This window comes from Triturus cristatus, chromosome 4_1 (assembly GCF_964204655.1).
Source record: "Triturus cristatus chromosome 4_1, aTriCri1.1, whole genome shotgun sequence".
Classification (NCBI taxonomy): domain Eukaryota; kingdom Metazoa; phylum Chordata; class Amphibia; order Caudata; family Salamandridae; genus Triturus; species Triturus cristatus.
Window position 1 is genome coordinate 782893843 of NC_140585.1, and position 27535 is coordinate 782921377.

The following is a 27535-nucleotide window of genomic DNA, read 5'->3' on the forward strand; positions in this document are numbered from 1 at the left end:
GAGGTCACAGAATGCTTCTCTCGTTTTTGATGTTGAATAAATTCTCTGTTTCTCATACCTGGTTGTTGCTGCTGTTATCTTTCTGCCTAGTCTGAGTAACTGCTCTGTATTCGGGGCATAGCACAGCGTTTCCCTCGACTGCTTTACGGGCAGTTTTGGTGGGCGTTTTTAATGTGCTCCTCTGTAGGGCCTTCACTTTCTTCTTTGGCAGTGTATGGGCTGGAGCAGGGCTTTGACTCCACACGTACTAGTTGCAGACTGCTTTGTTTGCATCACTTTGAGGCACACATGGCATGCACAAGCAGTTTGCTGTCCCATTGCAAACTCTCAGGGAGAGCAGCCTTGTTTTCTTCAAGGAACGTATTCCCTAATTTTCACCAGATGTAGCGTCTTCCCCAGCCCTGGAGCATGTGAATGAAACAGAAAAAAACTGTGTGTCCTTTGACCTACCAATCTTATAAATCGTATTCACTCAAACAGCACATCCATCACTCTGACCCAGTTCTTATTGCTAAAGCAGTATGCCGACACACCAACCAAACCCCTAACCGGCATTTGGTCTCGGCGTTGTAAACACCAGCCTCATTAGCTTGGGGCGAAGAGGTGGAGAACTGCCAATTAATGGAGTGGAAAGGCCAAGCTACTCCCTACTCCATAATCGGCATTCTGATGACAAAGTGTACTGTGTATTGATACTCTCTTCTTACCTTTTTCTCTTTCCTTTTTATTCCTTGACCTATTGTGTAATCATGTTTTATATATACAGATGAATTGTATATGACCAAATGTTTTGGTGTTTTTAACTTGTCACGGTTTTTAAATGATTTTAATAAATTGATATATAATAATTTCACTATCGTTGGTGTGTCGGCATACTGCTTTAGCAATAAGAACTGGGTCAGAGTGATGGGTGTGCTGTTTGAGTGAACAAGATTTATAAGATTGGTAGGTCAAAGGACAAACAGTTTTTTTCTCTTTTGATTGAACCCTAGTCCTTTGACAATAAGGGGTCCCTCTCAATTTGTTTGCATGTGAATGAAATAAATCCTGCGTTAGCATGCGTGTCTGTACTATTATTTCTCAAGAGCATATAAGGTGGCCCTACTCTGGACTATAATAATGCAGGTGAAGAAAGATGTCGGTCTGGTTAGTGACCCTATATAAACCATGTACTCATGGATGACTGGGATTCACAAATGTGCTTTTGCTAGTCTCTTTAGGACAAAGCTTTTCTTGTCTTTTCTACCAGCTATTTAGCATTTGGTTCTCTGCTGTTCTCCTACCTGTTCCCTTTATTTTATACATAGAACCCTATACCCTATTACTACGTGCTTCAAACCAGTTTAAGCCGACATTTCGCCACCATCCCCCGTAAATCCATTTTACAGGCACAATGGGAAAGGGTTAGACTTTTAAAAACATGTTGGTTGGTGCTCACTGGTAAACTGCACTGCTTTCTGCACAGTTAATTTACTAAAAAGTAAAGTGTAAAGTTCAGGTAGCACTGATAGCCATGTATATATATATTTCCAAGGAAACAGAAAACAAACACCCTTTCAAATATAATGAGAAACACATTAAAACATGCAGAATGTGTGCCTAAGTATATCTCAATTCATTACTGACCTGTGAGAGTCATCGGGGTCACAGTTGGATAGAAAGTTGGCAACTGCTTCAGCTACCTCTTCATTCAGTAGCACATCCCAGAGTCCATCTGTCGCTAGGATCAAAACATCATCAGCACCGTGTTCATACTGCAGAAGATCGTAGACTTTCACCTGAAAAAAGGGCGAACACAAGTCGATTAGAAAAGACTATGATGGTGATGTTTTTTGAGACATAACCGACTCTACACAATGAACCCTTCCATTGCTCCATTGCTCCAGAAGTCCTGTGGATGGAGTTGTATGAAAAAACATGACAGGCTATATCGATGTGAAAGCACCACTGACACAAAACTGAGACAATTTATGTATGTGTTTCAAAACAGCACAAATTGTTATAACATTGGCAGTCCTCCTGTAGAGAGTCAGTGTGGGGCAAACAATATTCAGTTGCCAATGGGTCATTGCGGGGGCGGAGACCATCAGCCTACATTCTTCAGGTACGATACTAGACGGTGGACTCAGGTGAACGATTTCTTGAAATATTACATTTTAAAACGTTTCTTGAACTATGGGTAGTTTGGGTTAGATCTGATTTAGGAGTTCAGGGCTCTCCGCTGTTTGTGGCCAAACATAGCCATGGCCTGTCCTCTGTGTTGTTTTAGCCGCTCAAATGGGCAGTGAGGGATCATGTACTGAGAGGCAGAGTGTAGGTTCTGCGGCGGAATGTAGTGTGGAGTCTGTTTTTAAGGTGTATCAGGGATTTGTTGCCACATGCCTGATCAGAGTTTCTTGAATTTGATCTTTGGATCCAGGGGAACTCAGTGGAGGGCTTTGAGGGCTGGTTTGGCATGGTCAGATCTCCTCCAAGTCTGACACATCTCGGTTGCAAGGTTATGAAAATTATAATCGGCTTCGGGCAGTCCTGTGTAGAGCACATTACAATAGTATATGCATCCCATGATCAGGCATATTACTACGACAATCTGAAGGGTAGTTTGAAGGAGAGGTAGAATTGTTTAGCAGCATACAAAACTGAAATATGAAGTGCTTGACAACTTAAAGGGAAAAAGCCATTCTACCGGTTGTTCCAGTCAAAAGGACGTATCTGCATAAAGACCAGCTCACAGACTATCTTGACTTGATGTGAACCCATGCAGATAGCCTGAAGGGCCCCACGGCCCGAGATCTCAAGCCTGCCCATTCCCAGAAGCCGATCTTCAACCATTTGGGCTGTGGTATCAAAGTATTTATAGTATTTATTTTAATGGGGCATCATCCGCAATCGCTACTGTGCAACAGATGAAAATGCTTTGTAAATCACTCTGTATATGTAGTCATTGCCTTATGTATTGTTCTTTCTTTTCAGGCTTTTGTTTTCAGTTTTAGTGCACTCTTAAGGGTAAGAGCTAATAACTTTTTTTCAGTCCCCTGATTTCCTGAACCTTTGATCTCTGTAGCTCTATTGGGCGTGTGCTTTCCGCCCCCTTGGATTCCCATGTGCTTTGCGGTTCTGGCTCCCTCCATATGACCTGCCCTCTTGTTCATGTGACCAGGCCTCCTTCACAGCTTCTCCAGTGATGCCAGCTTTATACAGTGGAGCGGTTCATGGCATCTTTCATATTTGGGTTTCTTAGGGCCAGGTAGAGCAGGTATGGCTAGGGCCAGAGCCCCAGCCCCTTGATGTTCTAAATACTAAGATCTGGCCTAGCCACATCTCTCCAGCTTCTCAAGCCTATTAATCATATTCCTTCCCAGGATTAACCTTCCACCATCTATATTCCTACTGTAAGTGGTACACAGCTTCTTTAGTGCTTCCAACAGGGTTCTCATGGATTGACCTCATTGAGTACCTACCTATGCTTCCTATATCCTGATCATACCTGTGGCCTGCTCTTTAGCCTCCTTTGGATGAGTATCTATACTGCATTTAACCTGGCTGTCTCAGTGAACTTCTATAGTGTACCTTCTTCAGCTGCCTGTATTTGCAGTACGCCTGTGGGGTGCTCCACTTGATCGTATGTGGACCCACCAAGCATTGTCTGACGTATATTCTTGCGATTGTTCATTCTTGATGAGCGAGGGGTGAGGAGCATCTGCATGACCAGGGAATTTGCTCATTGCCTCTGTGCCCCGTAGGTCATCACATTTGTTCATCTCATTTTGTCAACTTTGTGTGTGGGCATGCACACCTGAATATGACCTGGGCCCTTGTTTGCAGCAACCCCGAGCAGAGTGCCCTTCCTTCACTCCTGGGTGGACTCTAAAGGGCAGTCGTTATGGCTATTCTTGTCCTGTGCACGCCTCTAGGGCACCCCTTGTCACTTGTGAACAGACTTCTTGGATCAGGTTAGTATGATGGCTATATCCAGTGCAGGCTGTCAGATGCTCCTCTGTCGCTCCTGTGTGGACCTTTTAGGGCCTTTTCTGGCTAACTGAAACCAGTGCTTGCTCATGGAGTGGTGTCCTCTTGGGTGGAATATACAGAGCTTTACTGTTGGCTGCTTGAAACCAGTGCATTTCTGTGGGTCGCTCTTTTCTTGCTCTGGGGTATTTTGTGAAGAACATTACTCTGTTGTGTTTCTCCTGGACATGCCTGTTGGTTCCTTCTCAAAGCCTTGGGTGGACCCAAGAACACTACTTAAGGGTGGCTGTAAAGAGTGCATGCATGTGGGTCACCCACCTATCGCTCCAGGGGCCTAATAACGAGCACGTGCCATCACTGCCTGAATCCAGTGACTGACATGCCCTGACACCCCATGTGGATTCTGAAGAAACCCGCTCAATCTTTATAGCAAATAAATCACTGTAAAGTGTCTTCGTTCATTCATTCAATCTCTCACTTCTCGCCTCACAATTATACGGTGCTGCACACTACAATAAGATAAGAGCACCACTTCATTCACTCACACATGACATCAGAACACTTCCCACAAAGCCATAGTGCAATTCACCACACTTGTGAACGGGAACTTCCACACGGTTCAATGTGCTTCCCACTGGCTAATGTGCTTTGGCGCCTCATCAGGGGTATGAAGCACGACATAAATGCAAATGCAGCACAACAAATATAATACTTTCAGAGCAGCGCTCCTTTAATTTCCACAGATCTACCATCATAACTTTGCATAGCTTTTGAAGCCTGTCATATGAAAAGAATCTGCTTTACTTTCCGTCACCAGCTTACCAGTCTGCACTTGCATGCAAACATCGCTGTCTTGTACTTCTGGTTATATTTCGCCTCATACTAGTTATGAAGTCTCTTAACATGAATTTAAGGGCATCCTGCATAAGCAGATGTTGTATCGGTGTGTGGTTAGTATATGTTTGCAAGAGGAGTAGAATCTTTGTCAAGCGTACAGCTAGTATTCCTTCAGCCCGGCTATCAAACTGCCACTCCTGCAATTCCCAAGCCAAATTTCCAACAACAGAGCATAGCTCAAAAACCATGTCTACTACACAGGTGGTACTGTGGGGGATGCCAAACGTGGCGCAGAGCCCAGGAAAAAATATGATCTATAGCTAAAGTTTGGAAATAGTGCACCTGGCGAGCGGTACAGATTAATTCTTCGAGTTCAGCTCAAGCCTCTGTGCCAGAGAGACCTGTCTCGGCATGATGGGCGCGTGGCGCAGCTGTAGGCCCGGGATGCTTCTCTAAAAGAGGAAGGAATGGAAATGTTTAAAGTATGGCTAGACTCTTTGGAAGAGTTCCTGGTTTCTGAGGAAACAGCTTAGAAAGCATATTGAGAAACGACCTCCTCCTCCATAGGAGAGAATCCATCCTCTACAGCAAGGATTCATGAACTGTCCATTGATGTCAGCACCGCTGGTGCAGTAACAGAGGCTGGACAGTGCTGTCAGTCGCTCACTCCCACATGTTCAAATGCCTGAGCAGGTTATGATTTATAAATAAAAGATTCGGTCCTTTCGGACAGCCCTATCATAGCCCCCTGCTGACATGGCGGGGTCCGGCACTGCATATTTACGAAAAACAGCTCTCTACAACTCTGCTCTTTTGTAAGCATGCAACACAAAGCAATAATTTAGAATATGCCCCAGTTCTAAATCTAATAGCGCTTTTCTAAAGGAATTTCCAAATATGACAAACACACTTTATAAAAACCAATAAGAAACGCTGCTAAATTTCTGATCCCATGTTTCGGTGAGTTTTCTTATTTCAGTCAGCACTTCTTGTGTAATTTGATGTGTTTAAAAACTTTTTAAAGTATCTCTTTATCAGCAGACAATGGTTTAATGTTCGGTTGAAAAAGTAATATTTCTTAACTCAAGTGTTTTGCAAGTATTTTTCATTCAATAGTTGTAATCTGGACTATCGTGGGAGGGATATCAAGCGGTCCTCGATATTCTGGTCAAGATATTGTGACCACTTGATATTCCCCTCATGATATTGTGACCACTCGATATTCCCGTCACGATATTGTGACCACTCGATATTCCCGTCATGATATTGTGACCACTCAATATTTCCGTCATGATATTGTGACCATTCAATATTCCCGTCATGATAATTGTAACCACTCAATATTTCCGTCATGATATTGTATTCCATTCGATATTCCCGTCATGATATGGTGACCACTTAATATTCCCGTCATGATATTGTGACCACTCAATCTTTCCGTCACGATATTGTGACCATTCGATATTCCCGTCATGATAATTGTAACCACTCAATAGTTCCGTCACGATATTGTATCCCATTCGATATTCCCGTCATGATATTGTGACCACTCGATATTCCCGTCATGATATTGTGACAACTCGATATTCCTTCGGCCTTATTCCAGACCCACGCCCTTTCAATCGATACAAATAAAAGTTTCCAGCAGAAGTTGAATGCTTGAACTGTGGCATTAATCTCAACTACGTTTTATTTGAACCGAATGGTCTGTACACTCCAACCTCCCTCCTCACTGTTTTACTAACTAAAAGGGAACATGCCCTTCTGCCTGATTTAGCATGATGACACTTTAATGGATTAATAAGTGGGATGCAAACCTTGGGGGTATGGTATGGAAGCCATGGGCCACTTATGGAAGAAGCACAAACAACAACAACGACAATGTAGCTAAGAGCTGTACAGATCACCATGTCCTAAACATTGAAAAATCTTAGCAGTTGTCTGAAACCCAGGCTATCCTTTGTATCTGAGGAGCACATATCCTCATGGTTTGCAGAACGTTCACGGATTAGCCATTGCTAGGTAGAATCAGTACTACTCACCATACCGTATGCAGAGGGCCTTAGGAAACCAGCTGCTCTCACCTAAAGAGATGCATGAGCCCCTGGGACCCTGCCGATGGCTGAGACCCTACCCCATTGCCCAAATGCAAGCTGTTGAAAACTTATAGGTATGATTCAGCGGCAGATATTTTGATAAAGTGCCACAAGCTAAAACGCATTGTGGGGAGGTTGGCTCTCTAGTTCAACCCTTCTGAATGGGGTCCACATACACTTTAAAGAAGACATATTTACTTGAGGCGGGTGTGATGCTGGGTTCCTGCTTTCTACTGCAGTTACATGGTAGCTATCTCTGTACAAATACCACATACATACATTGCCCATTGGAATTAATAAAGAACAGTCAATACAAAAATATTTGTGTAAACGATATTTAGGACACAATATTTATTTCAGATGATATTTCTGAAGACGGTACTCCGGCATGCCACCCAGGTTAGAAATTGACTTTTCTGTGTTAGACAGTTCTAAAGGGTATCGTTCTTCATTTTGGCGCCACACTTTTGGTTGTTAGAGCAATACAAGTCTGATTCATTGCTAGACAGACACACTCAGTATCAAACTTACCTCTGGGACTGCTGACAGGAAAGGCTTAATGTAGATATTGGAGTCGTGAACCTTGAGATCATGATCCCCAAGCCCTCTCGTCACACCAATAGTTGCCATCACACGAGCCTAGGCACAAAAATCACTAACATTAGGAAAAACAGTCAAAGTTATCCTGACATCTGTCACCCACAGGAACACAAATATGTTTAAGCATGCCATCTTACATATGCACTGCCAGCCCAGGCCTCTGATCAGAGAGAGCTCAAAGTGATCTTGGTAACCAGGGTCTCTGTTTTTTAATACGAGAGCCAAGACCGTTCTCAAGGTGTTCTGAAGTATACCCACAGGTATTAAGCGATTATCCTACAATGTTCTGAATTTTTGGGACAGGAGACCTGACCTGCAAATTTCATATGTGAACATACATGCATACACCACTGTAACCACGTATATGGGCTCCTAACACGTATGAGGTAAGCTGTTAGGTGGTAGTGGCTTAAAGTGCTGAGCGATACCAGTACCTTTCAGTGGCACTGCAAGTACAGGAGCACTGAGACATGGGTGTCAAAGATTCTAATTGCTGCAGTACTTTCATCAGAATATTTGCATGCAATCAGAGCAGGGCCTCCACTCCCCATAGAGGAGACCAATGTCACCACTGCTGTGAAAGCAAGGGGGTGTGTCCCGCCGCTACGTTTCATTCATATAACTTCCTGTCCAAATTGATGAGGCTCTCTTAAAAATGGGTTTTGCAGTGTGGACGGCAGCAAATGAATTCAACATACTTGTGCTTGAAATGTTAGAATAACTCTGTGGGCCAAAAATGTTTATGTCTCATTGTTGGGCTAGTCAAGGGCTTAAGTAAACTTCTCGATCCTGAGGCAGACCTCCCTGTCTAATGAATGCAAGCACAGAATCCCCTCCCCTTGAACCCTGCCCTACTGAGCATGGGATGCTTATATAGTGACATGCCCCCAAAGGTATCCTCTTTGTTTGGATCAACATCTTAACTCCCCATCCAAGGGCACCCAACTGAAGGGTAGACAGGCCAAGGCCATCTTCCTGTTTGAGTGAGTTAGGGCTACACAGAATTTAGTACAGAACACCTACCTCTTCATGTCCTTTCCAAACTATATCGGAGGGACATTTTCCAGGAGTCCCTGAGCGATCAGAGGTAACTGGGTTCAACCTGTATCAACCAGAGCCATTAACCACTGGTGGCCGGGGTCTGGACCTAAAACTGATCACCATATGCAAATCAGTCTTGGCCCTGCTCCAATTGGAAGAGTCCAGCCCGATACTACACACACTGGAAAAATACTCTGTAGATAAAACACAGAGTGCTAATGGGAAACAGTACCCTTGGCGATGGGAGGACAGTCTCTTTAGGAAATGGTGTTAGCCTCTGGCCCAGTGGGTGTAAATTACAGTTGATATGACTGAGGTGGAACTTGTGGGGTTTTCTCTTTTCTGTAGTTACGATTTTACTCTTCTCACCCGTTGCAGGCGCCAAGCCACAGTATCTTTTTGCCCATTGTGGATTAGTTTGTTAGGTCTTCCAGTGCAGGTGGCTTTTGCTCTCATCGCTGTCAGCAGAGGAGAGATGATTGCTGGCAGTGTGTGGCATGCTGCCTTCTGTGTGCAGACAGTGCAGCCCTGACCCCAGCCCAGCTGGTGGGATTTCTGTATGCGATGATCCCTGGGACCCGCAATGTCATATATGTTACGGCACAGCCAGCATCAATCAGTCCGAGGCAGTCGCAGGGCTCGTCATCACAGGGATCATGACACTAGGGTCTTCCTCATGCCCAATCTCAACCCGCCCCCCCCCCCCCACAAAGATGCATGTGCCCATCCTTTGCGGCAGCAGTGACAATAATCTTGTGGGTGTTGACTTCTCTTAGCACTTGAAGTCTTTCACAAAGTCTGACCGTATCCGGTGATCAAGTTCGTTGAGGAGCATCAGCATTCCTCAGCGTTAAACTGCAGAAGGGAATGTGCTTCCTGGGGGATTCTCGAACAACTTCAGCTTAGGTGTTGATTTGACACCTACTGGGTAGACGTCCTGATGTGCAAGCGGTTCTCACGGCGTGTTGCTCCCCTTATCGCACTAGTTGCTTCACTTCACCTTGGTAAGCTCGTTCACATCCTTGGCTTCTTCTGCGCAGCGTCTTATTGGTGTATGGACACCTCCAATGGCCCTGCTTCGCAACGAGTCAGCTCTCTCCTTTAAAGTTTGTTGCAGGTTACTGGTCTTGAACTTGGCAGTAGGAGTTGACGATCTGCACCCCAACCCTGGAGCTCAAAGGAATCTCCCAGTCATCACTGGTGTGGGACCACAACTATTGGTAAGGAAATCTTGGCATACTGGCGGGAAAATTCTGCCCAATCTGTATGCCAAATTGCAGACCGCCTTTGTGCATTCAAGCAGTTCAGTTCTGTGACTGATTCTGGGCAGTTCTCGGCAGACTCATCCAGCCATAGTCTTTGTGACAAGTGAGAGCAGGAAAGCTGTAGAAATGGGAGTCTCCTATCAGGGGCAACCCAATACAAGAGTGCTAAAGCAAGGGGACAACCCAGTAAAAGAGCACTAAAGCAAGGGGGCAACCCAATACAAGAGTACTAAAGCAAGGGGACAACCCAGTAAAAGAGCACTGAAGCAAGGGGGCAACCCAATACAAGAGTACTAAAGCAAGGGGACAACCCAGTAAAAGAGCACTGAAGCAAGGGGGCAACCCAATACAAGAGCACTAAAGCAAGGGGACAACCCAGTAAAAGAGCACTAAAGCAAGGGGGCAACCCAATACAAGAGTACTAAAGCATGGGGACAACTCAGTAAAAGTGCACCGAAGCAAGTGGGCAACCCAATACAAGAGTACTAAAGCAAGGGGACCACCCAGTAAAAGAGCACTAAAGCAAGGGGGCAACCCAATACAAGAGTACTAAAGCATGGGGACAACTCAGTAAAAGAGCACCGAAGCAAGGGGGCAACCCAATACAAGAGTACTAAAGCATGGGGACAACTCAGTAAAAGAGCACCGAAGCAAGGGGGCAACCCAATACAAGAGTACTAAAGCATGGGGACAACTCAGTAAAAGAGCACCGAAGCAAGGGGGCAACCCAATACAAGAGTACTAAAGCAAGGGGACCACCCAGTAAAAGAGCACTAAAGCAAGGGGGCAACCCAATACAAGAGTACTAAAGCATGGGGACAACTCAGTAAAAGAGCACCGAAGCAAGGGAGCAACCCAATACAAGAGTACTAAAGCAAGGGGACAACCCAGTAAACGAGCACTAAAGCAAGGGGGCAACCCAATACAAGAGTACTAAAGCAAGGGGACAACTCAGTAAAAGAGCACTGAAGCAAGGGGGCCGACCCACTTTACCTATTAACTGGTAGATAAGGTAGCCTCTCCCTGGAAACAATGACTCAGGAAGGTCTCGTAAACTCCCTCTGTCTCCTTACCAAATTTCAGCAAGTCTCCACTACATGGCCTACTAAAAGAGATCCTTGGAATAGTGTCAGGTTAAGAAGGGGCTGCAATATTTTGGTGCTTTCTGGGCTCTTCCTACAAGCCTCCATCTTGGGTAACATAGCGCGGATGCTTGATACAGAATGGAACCCACTGTGGCTGCAGCCACATTTTTTTTCTCGCTCTCCACATGCATTTTAGACACATAGGCAGTGCACGCAGACACGACATCTTTGTGACTGTAGTACACATCAGAGGCCAGTTCCAGCAGTGGGTGTCCAGGCAGAAAATCTTTAGGCCTAGAGACTTATTATTTTTTTTAAAGCACTGGAGCACCTGTGCTGACTGTCAGCCCTCCTTGTGACGTGGACACTACAATATTCCTCGAGAGAACAGCGGCAGCATCTTATTCGTAAATAAAATTGAAATGGCGATAAGGATGAGCAATCTTTCATTATGTGTTTGGGCTGATAACCGCGCGTCTCTACAGGGCCAGCTCCTTGATCTGTACACTGCTAGCCGTCCCCCACTGAAAGGATCACCACTGTTCAATCTGATAATGTCACACGGCGCAGTATGTTCTGTTTTCACAGAAAGTACAGAAAGGACTGTCCTCTGCACATAATTATCGGTTAAGATACCCGTAATAGCCAGGTGTTCAAAGTTTAAAAAAAGACCGAAGTCGCGCAACAGTTTTCAAGCTGCTTTCTGTGTGAGAATATAGGATGACTTTGGCAACATCCCCAAGTCTTGGATCACTGTATACATGAAATAAATCCCTGTTCCCTTTTTCCTGTGCTCCCGGCGACCCTTCTAAGAAATGTAGCCTTGTGTTTCACCTCCTTCCTTGCTTGTTTGATACCTACCAGATTCGTGACTCCCAATCATACCCTTTTTGGCAGCAATAGCATCCAAGTGAAGTCTGTCCTACCCCGCTTTCTCCATACTTCCATCGAATCCTTTTTCCTCATCTTCAGTACCTCCAGGTATGACAAATGGGTCTAGTCATTCTCTCTCAGGTGCACCACATTCAAGTCAGGCATCAGTAATGCTGCTCAGTTCCTTCATGGGCAGAAGCTGTCCCCATCTTACAACTCTAGGACTGTGCCAACCCACAGCCACCTTTACTGCCCTACTGACCCCGTTGTTGCACATAGTATTGCTCCTCTCTTGCTCATCTACACCACGTAAAGTTTTGTCTCTTGAACCAAACGATGGAACCTCAACCACTGGAATCCAGAAAATGCACCAGCAGCTCATTCTCAAAGCCCGGCGTGCCCCTATCATGTAGCATCACATTCAAGCGCAAGCACTGCATCACCTGTTCTCTCAGCAGCTTTAGAACCAATGTTCCCTCTAATTTTTTTTACTCTTTGTGTGGTATTGTACGGTCTCTGTGCACTACAACCAAGGTTATGTGCGCCAAAATCCAGAACGCGCGAGTGGGTGCAGCGCCAAATATCACTCCAAACTTTTGCGTCAGGTTTCATGTGGGCAATCCGGCATGGGGGGGGGGGGGGGCGTTCCGGTGCAGGAACGCCTTGGAAAAGTGCCTGAGTGAAATCTACAAGATTTCACTCAGGCACTTTTCCGACCCCGCTGCATCAAAACCTTGCACCTGCTTGAAGCAGGCGTAAGGTGTGACGCACCATGAGGAAGATAGGCCGTGTTGGCACAGTGCTGCAGTTGCGTCGCGCCCGCGACACAACTCCAGCACTGCGCCAACGTTAGGACGGCAGATGCGAGACGCATCTGCATTTCCTTGCGCCACGATGCGCCGCATTGTAAATGCAGCGCATCCGTGGTGGCGCAAGGATTGTGATGCGTGTCACAAATTTCCTGGCGCATCCCTGCTGATTTGCAGGGATGCGCCAGGAATTGTAAATCTGCCCCATATTGTCTAAGTAGGGCAGATTATTATGTCCACAGAGGTGTATTTTAGAGATGCTGAAAGTTCTCTGACATATTGTTGAGATGTTTTCAGTAAAACTATTTTTGGTGAGTGATGGCTATTTTATATTTTTTGTAGTAACAGGTAGATCACCTGCTTGGCACTCTTATGGTGTTCCTGCAGTTAGTTTTGGCTCTCCATTTAGTTTCATACATATAGGCTTAACAATGTATCAAGGTGCAACATGGGACTGCCTTCTGGAAGGCCTCTATGATACCAGGCTAGTTGTAAATTGAGAAAGAGAATCTTCAAATTACTTGCATGCTACTGAACATGATAGATGTTTGGTGAGAAGTGTGAAGGTCAGAAAGGTGGTCTTGTATGTTTTAAAAAAAAAAATAATATTTTTATTAAGTTTTCTTTTCAACACAATTACCCCCCCCACATATAGGGCACATCTTCCGTTGAATGCCTGTCCTTCTTTACATTGCCATACGTTATATTGTTGCCCAAGTGAACACTTTCCTCCTCATACATCAATCTCCTAACGAGTTTCCCTCTCCCTCTGTTCCCGGGGCCTTAAACATCAATGTTTACCTTCGACTGCTGTTGAACAACTCCGTATTCTCAAACTTAGTGCCCCCTATGTGTTCCTACCCCTCCCTCCCCCTAGCCCCTATCCCCTTCCACCGGTGTGCTCCAAATATTGTACCTAGGATAACCATTCATCACCTTCGTGCAGGGGTATGCTGACCTCTGATCCCAGGGATGGCGTGCTTCTATTTCCTATTACTCGATTCACTCTCCTTCTCCCTTGTACCACCCCCAAATATCTATCTATCTACCCTCTATGCTCTCCTGCATTGTCCCCAGCCTCCTCTAGGGTATCTATATCCGAGTCCGGCTCTGGGGTCTGCAACTGAGTGACCAATGCTTCCCATGCCCGTGCTGTTTCCATCGATTTTTCATTGTTCGCTCTCCTGGCCTGTTGCAACCATATTATACTTTCACTGGCCGCCCATTTTATGAATTCCGCCCTCCAACGCTCCACTTTGGGGCCCTGCTTCGACTTCCATTGCCTTGTCAGCTCCGCTTAGCCAATAGGAGCCCCAAATCAATGAATTTACTCGTTACCTTAGTTCTCGCCGTGTTGTGGAACCAGTGTAATATGCACACCCCCATGTCGGGCTCTACCTGTCTGTCTGTCACCCCACTCAAGGCCTCAACTACCTCTTCCCAATATGTTCCTAGCTGCGGGCAGCTCCAAAGCATATGTTGCAAGTCTGCCGCTTTCCTATTGCATCTGGGGCAGCTTGCTGATTCCACTTGAAAGTATTTATTTATCTGCTTCGGGGTTAAATATGCCCTATGGATGATATAAAAATGAATAAGTTGGAACCGAGCACTCCGTGTGCCTTTCCATGCCCTTTCCACTATTTTGGCCCACTCCGTCTCAGGTATATCCCTCCCCAGGTCTGCCTCCCATTTCCCGCGTAACTGAGTCAGTGGCTGTAGTCCTTCCGTCCCCATTCGCCTACTCAGACATGCTACTGCCTTAATGGTCCCCGCTGCCATCACCACATATTGACACGTCAGAGATGTCTTTGGCTCCGATAGCCCTTCCCCCCAATGTTTCTGAATCGCAGCGATCAGTGCAGCATGCAACAAATAGGCACCCCTCCGTAAGCCATACCTGTCCTGTAGTGTCTGAAAAGGCAATAGAACCCCCTCCTCATATAAATCCCCTACCATTTGCAACCCCATCTCCTCCCAGTCTGCTAGCGCCGACCAGTCCCCGCCATGCGGTAGGGCCGTGCACATGCACAGGGGGATCTTCGGAGCGTATGGACATTTATTACCGCTCCTTCACCTGCATCTATTCCAGCAAGCTCTTAATGTTTTCTCCTCAGTCCCTAAAGACTCCATCCGCAATCGCTGTCCAAGCACTATGAACGCCAACACATGCCTCGGTATCCCGCTGCCCTCCGAGCCACCTGGGCCCCGATATTCTCTTGCCACCGCCTGTGTAAGCCACTGCAGCTGGGCCGCCAGGTAATACCTCTCGAGATCCGGGACCGCCCATCCTCCCTCCGCCCTGGGTCTAGTTATTGTGGCCAGTGCCACTCGCCGCCTACCGTCCCCCCACAAAAAACCACCTACCATGGCTCTAAGTGTCTTAAACACCCCAACTGGGATCCAAATCGGTAGTGTCCGAAAATAATATAAAGGTCTGGGCAGCACTACCATTTTCAGCAGCGCGACTCTACCCGCCACTGACAGCGGCAGGGTGCTCCAAGATGCCATACTCCCTTTGACCCCTCGCACTGCTCTAGTCACATTGCCCTCCAATAGATCCGCCTGCTCATGATATATGTTAGTCCCCAGGTATCGGAGGCAACAGGGCTCCCACCTTATTCTCTCCAATCCATCAGGGGATGCCATTGCTCGTACTGCTGGGAACAGGCACGTCTTCTCCCAATTCACCCACAACCCCGACACTTCCCCAAATGACCGCAATAGTTCCGTCGCTCCCTGGAGCTCCTCCCCGGGGCCAGCCAGAAACATCAGCAAATCGTCAGCGTAGAGCGAGATGTAATGAGTTTCCCCACACATTTCCAGCCCAGCATAATGCCTCCCTGTTCTAGCTCGCATCGCCAATGGTTCAATCGCCAATGCGAACAGGAGTGGTGACAACGAGCAGCCCTGACGCGTCCCTCATCCCACCGAGCAGGGTGGCGATACCAACCCCCCCGTTCGTACTCTAGCCATCGCAGAGTCGTACAGAATTCGAGCCCATCTTACAAATGCCTCCCCCAAACCCATCTGTCGCATCACCTGAAATAGATACAGCCACTCCAGACTGTCTCTATATCCACTGATAGGATCACCGCCTTTGATTTCAGAGCCTGCTGTTCCTCCATTATTCGCAACAGTCGCCTCACATTAATTGGCGTGTTGCGTTTGGGTATGAATCCCGATTGATCCCCATGCACGGGCCTCGACATATGTGGGAGCAGTCGGGCTGCCAAAATCCAGCTCAGGATTTTATAGTCCGTCGTCAGCATTGAAAGCGGATGATAAGCCTTCACATCTGTGGCTTCTCTCCCAGGTTTCAGGAGTGGAATAATAATAGCCTCCCTAGTCGTCAGCGGCAACCTCCCTATTTTATGGGCTTCCTTGTAAACCGCCTGTAATCGCGGGGCCAGACAGTCAACGTACTTGGCATAAAATTCTATGGGAATACCATCCACCCCAGGCGTCTTGTTGCGAGCCATATGTTTAATCGCGCTCCTAATCTCTCCCACTGTGATTTCACTACCCAACAAGTCTCCCTCCTCTTTACTCAAACTCGGCAAGGCCACCTCTTCAAGATACTCCCCTATACTGTCGGGTCTTCTATCCAGTTGTGAGCAGTAGAGCGCAGTATAATATTCCATGAACCTCCTGTTTATCACCTCCTGCGTATGGAGAACCTCCCCCGTTGTTGACGCCAAACCCAGTATCATCTCTCCCCTGGGGACCGGGTTAGCCAACCATGCCAACAAAGCGCTCGCTTTGTCTCCCTCCGCATGCATCCGTGCTCTATAGTTCATATAGTCGTAGGAGCGCAATTTCTCCACCTGCACTGCCACCGCCTCTCTAGCTTCCTGAACTTCTGTCTGCGCCCCAGGCTGCCCTGGGCTGTCTCTCTCTACTTCCCTCAGTCGCCGTTCCGTTTTCTCCAGGTCTTCCAATAATGTTTTCCTCACGCCCACTACCTTACTAATGCATATGCCCCTGACCACCACTTTGAAAGTATCCCATTCAATAGATGCCGAGGTTGCCGTTCCCTCGTTTTTTTCAAAATACTGTGCAATACCCTCCCCCAACACTTGGCTAAAAACCGGGTCCTCTAGTGCCTCCGGTCTGAGCCGCCAAGTCGGCATGTGTGATCTCTCTTGGTTCCAACGCATCCGCACCAAAAGCGGATTATGGTCCAAAATCGTTCTTGCTAAGTACTCACTCCCTATCACCTTAGCGTGAACATCCGGAGTCCCTAATATAGCGTCCAAGCCCACATGCAGGTCGTGTAGAATAGTAGGAGTAATCCCTTTCCTCCGCATGCTGCGCATCGCCAGATGTCGACCAGCCCCCAATTACCTTGCCACGCCCGTCGTGCCCTGGAAATCTTATGTACTGGAGCACTGGGAAGTGGCGGGTGTGATCTATCCCTGTCTACATCCTCAATGGAATTGAAATCTCCCCCCAGTATTACCGCCCCTGTTAAGTACAGCGCCAAGCACCCTGACAGCTTCTCGAAAAAGGCGGGTTGGCCTACGTTGGGAGCGTATACACTACACAGAGCTACCTCCACTCCATTCAGCCTGCCCATTACCGCTACGAACCGACCTTCTGGGTCAACCAAGTGCTGTGTTTGCTGAAAAGGGACCCCCGCTCTGACCCACACCAGTGCACCCCTGGCAAAGGCCGAGTAAGTTGTATAAAATAATTGCCCCCTCCACCTCTTCTTCAATGCTGCTCCTTAAGAGCGACTGAGATGTGTTTTCTGTAGGAGCGCCACCTGCACCCCTCGTCTCACTAGGTAGGCATGCACTTTGTGTCGGCTATGCATTGTGTGGAGCCCCCGCACGTTCCATGTGATACACTTCAAATCATGTATTGACCCCATTTGTCCCCCAGTCTCCCACCTGCACACATCCTCCATCTAGGAGCACACCGGTGTCCCTGTCCCCCCCACCCACCACCCCGTCTCCCCAACTCCCCCCCCAGAACAGGCCCTACAACTTTAGAACCCATCCAAACTACTGCTCAGCTGCTCCCTCTACCCCCTTAAGGAGCTACAGCCTCACAAACTTGCGGGAAGGGCGCACTTAGCTTCAGAGAACCAGACCTCAATTGGGCTTCCAGCCCGCGCCCGTCCCCAGTAATCACAAAACGGCCCCCATAAGGAGCCATACATCAACATCTCATCTTCTTGCAATGTCAGACCCTCCCCACATTTCCCCCGGGGCGGAGCTTGCGGACCCCCCACCCCCCCACCACTTGTCTACTCTCCTCACAATCTTCACCCGAAATTATGTTACTGTGCTTTCCCATGGCTGGCATGTGCCTACATCACCCATCCATTAGCTCGTCCGCAGTCCCAGCTGTCACATGGGGCATTTGCACACTCCCGCTTTCCGACTGTTCAGAGTCCTCTTCTATAGAGCCCCCTTCCGAGTCAGTCTTCGCTGAGGGCGATCCCCTTGAGACATGGCCGAAACAGCCTGCAAAGCATCCGCTCTTTCCCTATCCGTTTGTGCCTCTGTCGGCTTCCGGGCCGCCGGTTGCCGCCTCCTGTTACTCCTCTGTCTGCCCAGTCGAGGCCCCTCCACCCCCCCCTCCCCAAGCTCCCTTCCCAGCTCCTCCGGCGCCTGCTCTATATCTCTCAAGCCAGTCCCAGGTCCCTTCCGGACTGTCCTGGAAGGACATCTTGCCATCCACTATGATCTTCAATCGAGCCGGGTACACCAGTGAATATTGGATCCCCTCCTCCCGGAGTGCTCTTTTCACTGCCACAAATGACATTCTGCGGCGCTGCACCTCAAGTGTGTAATCTGGGAATAAGGAGACTCTACTGTTGCCCACCGTATAAGGGCCCGCCAACCTCGCCCTTTGCAACAGGAGATCCCTGTCCTTGTAATGAAGCAGCTTGGCTACCACTGGCCTTGGCGGTCTCCCGGGCGCCAGGGGCTTAGCAGGTACTCTGTGAGCTCTCTCCAGCGTGAAGAATGATGACAGTCCCTCCGGTGCGACAGTCCCTTTCAGCCACTCCTCCAAGTAATCCACCATGCTGGTTCCTTCCACCCCTTCAGGCAAGCCCACCACCCGAATGTTATTCCTTCGATTTCTCCCTTCGGCATCCTCTGCCTGCCTCTCCAGCGCCCTCAGCCTGCACTGGAAGTCCGTCATTGTCGAGGCCATCTCCTTCTGAGCTGGTTCCATAGCCCCTATCGTCGCTTCTGCTTGCTTCACCCTATCGGCCAATTTGGTGTGATCCGCTCGGAGCAGCCCCAGACTCTGCGTCACATGCGCAATGTCCGTCTGCAGAGCTTCCTTGGTGTCTGTTATGGCCTGCAGAATTCGTTCAACCTGCTGTTGGAGCATCCCCTCCGGCCTCTGCTGATGGTCCTCTCGCTTTTCCCTAACAGCAGTGTCCTCTTCTTGGTCCGCAAGCGCTCCCGCCTGCCTGCCTCTTGGCTTTCTCATGCCCCCTCCGGCCTCCAAACTCCACCAATCCTTATGGTCAGTTGCCTTTCACACCTTTTCAGAGGGTTCCGACTATGTGGGCCCCCTTCGGGGAGCCAGCCGCCTCTTCAGCACTCTCCGTACTTTCCCCAGTCGGGCGCCTCCGCTGTCCTGGGTGCCTTCCGCTCCGAGTTCCAGATCCGGAACCGGCCTCTGCCTCTATTACCTGCTGTATCCTCTGTGTCAGTTCCCCTCGAGCCAAATGCCTCTCCAGCCGTTTTCATTCGCCTGTAGCCACCTTATCTTGGTCTCCTCTCCGCACCTGGACCCATCACCTCTGCGACCACCAGTGCCTCCTCCTCCAGCCCTCCGCCGTCCAGTCACTCAGTCCTGAGCCGCCCTACCTCTTCCTTATTGTTGACTGGTCTCCAGGGAGGACCGGCGCCGCTCCCCGCTGCTCCTGCCTTTTCTCGGAATTTGCCTCCAACCAACAGTACCTTCCTTAGCGGCTGCACGGTGCCCCGGTATGGACAGGCGCCACTACTCTCCTCTCTCCTCCACTGCTCGGATTTCCGCGCTGTCTGCCCTCATAGCTCCCCGCCTTAGCTGCCGCTATGCTCTGTCATGCACTCCCCTCACAGCAGCGGCCCCCTCACCGGCTGGCTGCTGGCGCTCGTCGCTCCCGCCTCCTTCCTGCTGCCGCACTGCCTCGCAGCCCAGGCAGCCAACCTAGTGGAGTGCCGCTCCCACCTTGACCCTTGCCGTCCTTCGTGGATCCAGCGCACCCCGAATCAGCCCCCAATTGCGCTAGTCCTCACTCGCCGGCCGCCTGTGTACCACCAGCGCCTCCCTCCGAACTCACAAGGTGGCGGGGGGGGGGGAAAGCAGGAAACGTCGCTGCCCCTCTCGCTTCCCTTCCAGCAGTGCTTCGATTCCTTCTGCCCGCTCCGTGTGCAAAGTGCAAGGCTCCCTTATCCTCCTCAGGCGCCGCTCACAGCAACCGCCCAGATACTGCTCCAGCTGCCTCCTCTGCCATTTTGTGTCCATGCCGACTCCTCCGACTCTTACGCCCCTGGCGCTCGGCCACCCGATATCCCCTAAGAGCTTCGGCAAGGTCGGTCAGGCCTCCATCAGGGGGGGGGGGGGGGGGAAGGAGTTCTCCCCGTTGAGCGTCCCCACTCGTCCGCTCAGGCTTCACCGGTCCTGAAGCCCGTCCGGACTCCGAGCCTTCAGTCCGCCATCTTGGGTCCGCTCCTCCGAGTCGAGCTTCCCGGGTCAGTGGCTTCAGGCCGCCCTCTCCGCCCCCCGGGGGCTCGGGGGGTTCGATCAGCTGTCCCGATCAGTATAATTGGTGGCGTCGGGCGCGGAGCTCCCCTCTCACGTGTCCGTTCCCATCCGCCTCATGGCCACGCCCCCGTGGTCTTGTATGTTGTCATTTGTGAAGGGCATGTAGGCTCTTTTATCATGGACTCATTGATATTGACTGCTGAGTTTGTGCGTTATTTCCTGGAAGTTGACTGGAGTGACTATTGAGATACTCACTGCAAAAATGTAGAAGCTTAAAAAATTGGTCAAGAAAATGCCTATGTCAGGAATTTTGTTTAGCTGTGCCTGGAACCCTCTATCAAGGGCGCTACATATCCATTCCAGTATGAAGTCAAGTGACAGTGTTCCAAAAGAAGAGGTCTTGAAATTATTTGCACAACTTTCTTAAATTTGTGTGAGGACGTACTAGTATGGTAGAGGTGGCATGTGTTCTAGTCAAAACTACACTACATCATAATCCTTATATTCACAAACAGATGCTAGCCAAAGCCTCTATACGGCAACAATGTCTGTTTTCAGGTTAACCACTAACAATGTGAATGATTTTCATTAACACTCACTCTATAACAATTATCTGTAAATCTAGCAGGACCTGCATGGAACAGTACTTCACTATGGTATTATTTTTATTCAGTTTATATGGGAAACCTTGTATCTCACACATGCCAATCTGAACCCTGGGCAGCTATGAAGCACACGAGCTTCAGATTTGCTGCATTCCTTTTATTAATAGTGCGCGGCTGCGGGCTGAATGTGGGCCTTTGAGATAGTATTCATGTTAATTGCAGAGCATTCGGGCGCTGCAATTTACATGAATACTATCTCAAAGGCACCACGATCAGCCCCTCAGCCGCGCCTTATTAATAAAAGAAATGCAAAGTCTCAAACACGAGGTCTGCTTTCAGGCATGGGCGTTTCATTAATTTGGGCTTTAGGGCTCAGCCCCCCACACTCCTTCCTGCCTCCTGTTTTTTGATTTCGTTATCACTCTGATTTTACTTTCAGGACCCTCATCCTACACGAAGGTTAGGCAGTCAGGGCACTTTTGATGGGCACATGCACTGTTGCCCGTGTGTCATGTTGTCGGCTATACAGAGCACACCTACTTCCAGCCCTGGGTTCTGTGGTCACACCCTCCTGTGATGCAGAACACCCTCGCTGATTGAACTCAGCCTGGGCGCTTTATGTTTAAGCCCTGTGCTGCCAGAGGCTGATGTCAATCAGAGAGGGTGCTCCTGTCTGACATCATCAATAATCATCCTGGGTCAGAAACATGCATAAAAAAGCAGGTCAGAGTTTAAAAAGAAAAAAGAAATTGAATTTTATATAGCTCAAACTAGGCCCAAAGATATAAGGTATCAGGGCACTTTACATGAGATAATATTCATGTTAATTGGAGCGCACACGGCGCTGTACTTAACATGACTATCTCAAAGGCCCACAGTCAGCCACCCACTATTAATAAAAGACATGCAGAGTTTCAAACACAATATCTGCTTTCAGAACACTCTGAAATTTACTGCATTCCTTTCTCCTTCTGTTTTAAAAAGGACGGTGTGAATGGTCTCATCAGATGTGCTGTGTGCGGTCTGTGCGCGCTAAGCACAGGACACTGTGCGCTCGGGGTGACTCCGGAGCAAGCGCACGCGTGCAGGTTCTGGGGAACAGTGCTCACAACCATCTCATTGTCAATGATCAAAGTCATCTATTTGTTCATCAATTCTTGCCACCACAGCTCTGTCGCCAGCACTACTGGAATAAAATCCAAAGAGGCAGTTATGTGGTTCTGGCTCTTTTAGTCATCCATAGACCCTGTAGTGCATGTAGAAATGGACTGAGCTATTTCCAGAAGCTCTTAACTTGAAGATATTTTACATAGTCCTCAACATTGCTCTTGAGCATTCCAAGACCCATTCCTACCTCCCCAGACAGAATGGCTCTGAATGCCAAATCACCATCTTTAATTCTATCAATGACTGTAACCTCCATTCTCACCAAAATCCTCTTCCCTTATATCCCGCCCTGCCACATTCTGTCTCAAGCCCTCCCCTCCCTCATCACCTCCATCCTCTCTTATCAGCTGTAATGTAGTTTGTATCATTTGCACTCCAGGTAACATGTGGCTGATATACCATTCCTCTTCACATACGGATTACCTACCACCTTCAAACTTGCCCTAAAAATCTACCTCCCCCAGATGGATGGTACCTTGCATACGCAGCAGAACAAAGGACTTCATTTTCATGTGCTGGTGTATTGTTTGTCTACAGTTCTGCTATGTCTGCATGTCATTGCATAGGTTACCATTTTCTTTCCTCTTTTGCCTATATAAAGTGCTTGTATTCAAAGTGCTCAGGTTAATACATTGATGCAACTATTAATGTGAATTTCCTGTCTTTCTAAAGTTGCAGAAACCACCTCTAAAATGTTCTACTCTTTCCCTAAACCGACTTCAGAAAATTACATAGAAAATCCCTTCTCCCATGCAGTTTAACCATGATATTCTGTAATATTCCACCTGCCTCGCCCTAACCCCACAGTAAATCTGATAACGCCCAAAGTGAATGCTGGGAGAGGGCAGTAGCGACCCCCTGGAGCGTCTGGATCCATCTGCTGCGGTACATTCTGAGGCACTGATTCACTTCCTATCTCCCTCATGAAACTTAGGGCCATGTCATGCAATGGTATTTAGGTCTCTCTTAGAGCAGCGCTTGCGCTGTCTCTTCGAGATATGCAGCATTCAGTATATGTGCATTAAGCTCCGCTCATGTTCCGCCCATCTTTACAATTGGCTTCTCTTCCTGGCCTTTGTAAATGATGGCTTTTGATTTGTCAATAGGCCTAGTAGTCCCTCCTTAGTACTTTCTTGTCTCTCTTTGTAACCTCCCATGAGGACTGGCCCTCTTACTGTGGTGTTACCCAGTATGTTTTATTTACTGTCTGTGGGCAATATTTTTTTTAATGGCTTTCTCCTATCGCACGCAGGACATGCTTTCCTGCAATCTGCAACTGCTGGTTTACAATTTACTTCTGACAGACGGACCCTCCCTCTCCTTGGCTCCCTCCTCCTTCCTCTGTAATCGATGCTGTCTACCGCTAGTTTTACATTGACACCCCCACCCAGCTTTAATTAGCACCAACATCCCTCCCTCCTGTTGCTTATTTAAATTGCCCTGCAGAAATGCGAGTTGTAAATGGAGGGTTTAGTAATGCATGAGGGCAGAAAAAGATTAAACTTGGAAAAACACTTTTTTTGGCAAACCCACATTAAATGTAATTTTTCCCACAGTCACCTTTTCTTTCTCACAAATAAGAGTATTGCAGCCGTTCAGATGCTAAAAACAACTTAAAGAAAGTTGAAGTGTGGCACTTTTCAAAGAACCAGATTATTTTTGAAGTGCCCTCTCTCCTCCTATGTCCGGAGAGACAGTTTAGCAATGCATTAAAGTCACACAGTGTCCAAAACGCACTGTCCCTGGGGGCATAGGAGGAGGGAGGGCACTTTATAAGCAATCTTGCTAAAGCAACATTCAGCGTGCTTTCTGAACACATGTTCACGCCACAGGATTTTTTTTCTAAACAAACTAACAGGAAGGATTGCTGTTTCGCTTTTTAAGTACGAATGAAAAAGCTTTGCAAAAATGATTTCCATGTACCGAAATGAAATACATTTTTACAAAGGTTTTTTATTTTTTCTTAAAAAGGGAAACAGCATTATCTTTCCTGTTAGTTGTAAGATTATTTATGAAGTGCCCACCACCCTCCTCCTAAATCCGCAGAGACAGTTTAGCAATGCATTAAAGACACATTGTGTCAAAACGCGCTGTCTCTGCAGACATAAAGGAGGGAGGGCACTTTATAAATACTATTGTTAGGCTTATTATATGTGCAGTAACAGCCCCTTGCCTCTTTCATTTACTGTCACTTAATGCAGTTTTCTGGTTTTAATGCAAAGGGAGTGTTTTTCTTTAGCACACACTTCAGTTGCTAGAATACAAAGCTTTATAAAATGCAATTGTCACTGCTCTGTGAAAGCCAGTCTTTTGTTATTCTGAAGCAGTTTATTGCTAAGTGTTCACACTACTTGCACACTTTTTATGGGTGCTCCAGGAAGGAGACAGCCCTGATAAGATAGGGATCAGCAACCAAAGGCCATGTCTGTTTTCAAGACACATGTGCTGCTTTTGTGTTACTATAATATGATACAGCGTGGAATTTTTGTTGAAATCATGCATCTTTTTCTTCTTTTTTAACAAACATTTACGTGATAATCACAACACTACTAGCCTATTATAAAAAATATTTGTGATATCTTCCAAGGCTTTTTTATTTAATATGGGATAGTGTACTGTTTTTGTATAAATATTCTTTTTTTAATCTCTATTTTCTAAAGTGTCTACAATATAATTCAAAATCCAAGGGAACACAAGACCTGTAAACGGAGAATTTTAGATGTAACCAATACATCTAGGCTATTTGTTATAAACAAACAACCATAACCCACAGGTTCACACAAAAGGACTTTCCCTTTACTGGAATAAAAAATAAATTCTGCTCTCTGAGGGCAGCTTTCTTTCTAGAAATTTACGAATGTAAACATTGCTTTTCTGAATCCTTTGTGTGATGTTCTCACCATTTTTAAAGGGAAGGCTTTTTTTAAATGTCCTCAGTCAGCACTGCTGTAGATAGACAGCAAGCATTCAGCACCACATAAATAAAAACAATGCCACACAATTCAGAGCCACACAGTTTCACACCACACACCATAATTACAATCTACATAATAAAACTCAACACCACATAATTCAACTCCACCTAATTGCATGCTACTCAGTGCCACATAAATACACTCTTCATAAATCCACTCTATGACACATAACAATCCACGTAAATATACTCCACACTGTGCTACATAATTTCATTCAACATATTTTCCCTGAACACCACAGTGCTCCATGCCACACTATTCAACTCCACACAAATCCATTCCACATTACATAATTCAACACCAAACCACATTATTCCACTGCACAGCACAGTTCCACTACACACCACATATATTAAATTTATAACACAGAATTCAACATCATACCACAAAATTCAATAGCACACCACATAATTAAACTCCCCTATATTACAATCCACAACACAAAATGCCATTTCACACAATTCCAATACAGTCAAAAACACCAAATTACTATTCACATGATACAACTGCACACCATGCCACAAAATTACACTACACAAATCCACGCCACACAACAATGCCACTACTAACAATTCCAATCCAACACACGTAGTTCCACTACACACCACATACATCAACTCCAGTCCATAACACATAAGTAAGATATTTACATCAACAACACTAATACCTCTAACGCTTTCTTTTTTTTAACATTCAAACACATAGATCTGGAGCTTAGCTCCCAACTATTTGTTCTTTTTCATCACAAAAACGCAACGCTATCCACACAGTTCCACGCCACACAATTCAACTCCACGCGTTTCCAATGCACACCACATAATTTAACACCAAACCACATTATTCCACTCCACAACACCATTCCACTACAACTCAAAAACACAATTACACAACACACCACATACATACAGCCCACACCAAACAGATCCAATCCACACCGCACAATTGCACATCATGCCCCAAAATTCAACAGCACACCACATAATTAAACTCTACTACATACCACTCCACAACACATAATTACACTCCAGAATACAGAATCCCACTCCACATGATTCCAGTACACTAAATACCACATTATTACTATCCACATAATTCCACAGTACACCATGCCACATAATTCCACAACACAAATCTTATCAACACAACACAGTTCCAAGCCACACAATTACACAACGAATTAATCCAATTCAACCCACATAATTCCACTACACACCACATACATACACTCCATAACACATAGGTAAAAGACATTGCCATTTACAACACCAATAGCTCTAACTCAAACTAATATGAGGCTGATTGCTTTTTTTATGAAACAATATCCCAGCAGTAGCATATGTAAGGGTGCATTAACTTATATGGCTAATATAGGTCCCTTTACAACTCCACAAAGACTCCTAGTAACAGACTGTGGTACTGAACCCTTTTCTTGCTTCGTGGATTTTCTTTTATTACTTATGCTACTGCTGGGATATTTTTTTACAAACTTAAATCTAACTAACTTTTATCATTTGCAACACGAATAGCTGAAACTTTCAGTAAGGCGAGACCTATTGCACTGCAAATGCTTGTTGTTTCTGTTATGATGTACTCAGTAAATCCAGGTAGGCTATTCCAGGTTTAGCTTGCTCTCCATGCTATGTGGCGTGACCAAAGTAATTCCTCTTGACTCACTGAGCCTCTGTGTGGCATCTGGGCACAGCAGTATTCGGTTCATACTCAGCGGAATCTAAGGGGGGCAACATGGCTCAGTGATATCTGCAGTATTCTGAATGTCAAGCGTTAGAATCCAACAAGCAGCCTCGGAATTCCATCCTTCCAAGGACAGTAAACTGAATACCATTAATGGTATCATTCGTTATGTAGAGCACGTAGAAACCAAAGAGGTTCTGTATGAAGTACTCAATATAACCAGCACTGAAAATGCAATAGGTCTCGCCTTTGATAAGTTAAAGCCATTTGCTAATGGTATTGTATAGCAAAGCAAATGGCTTTAACATAATGAAAGGCGAGACCTATTGCATTTTTAATGCTGGTTTAAAAAGCAGTCACAGACATGGTGGTCTGCTGACTCCAGCAGGCCACCATCCCTGTGAGTGCTAGCCATTCCCATGGGTCGCAAATTGCGACCTGCCTCATGAATATTAATGAGGCAGGTCCCTTGCGACCCACTGGAAATCACAAACCGTGTGAAACACATTGTTGCACATAGCTGTTTGTGATTTCCTAATAGCGAATTGCAAATGGAAGTCTATGTACATCTGACCCTCAGCCTCTCCATCAAGGACGCCCCAGTGGTGAGTAGACAATCACACAAATGAGGTTCTCAACGTGAACCCACTCCCTAGAACCAAGTGTATGACCACGAAGGGTATGGATATAAAAAACTGTACGGTGCATTCCCTGTGGTCACATATCCTGTACAGAAGGCTCCATAAAGCACTCTCCCTTACAGGAGCGTTGCATCCATTGGTGCAGCAGGTGCAGGGGCACC

At 46.9% G+C, this 27535-nt stretch overlaps 1 protein-coding gene across 2 annotated transcripts in view; it reads right to left on the minus strand.

The window, feature by feature from the left end:
• Window positions 1–27535, minus strand: part of PPM1H (protein phosphatase, Mg2+/Mn2+ dependent 1H) — a 712578-nt gene that overhangs the window by 50926 nt on the left and 634117 nt on the right. For both annotated transcript variants that reach the window (XM_085653356.1, XM_085653357.1), the window contains 2 exons: window positions 7434–7541; window positions 1627–1778 (listed from right to left, as the gene is read on the minus strand). In XM_085653356.1, the coding sequence (XP_085509482.1) occupies window positions 1627–1778; window positions 7434–7541 (260 nt within the window). The remainder of the gene's footprint in view (window positions 1–1626; window positions 1779–7433; window positions 7542–27535) is intronic.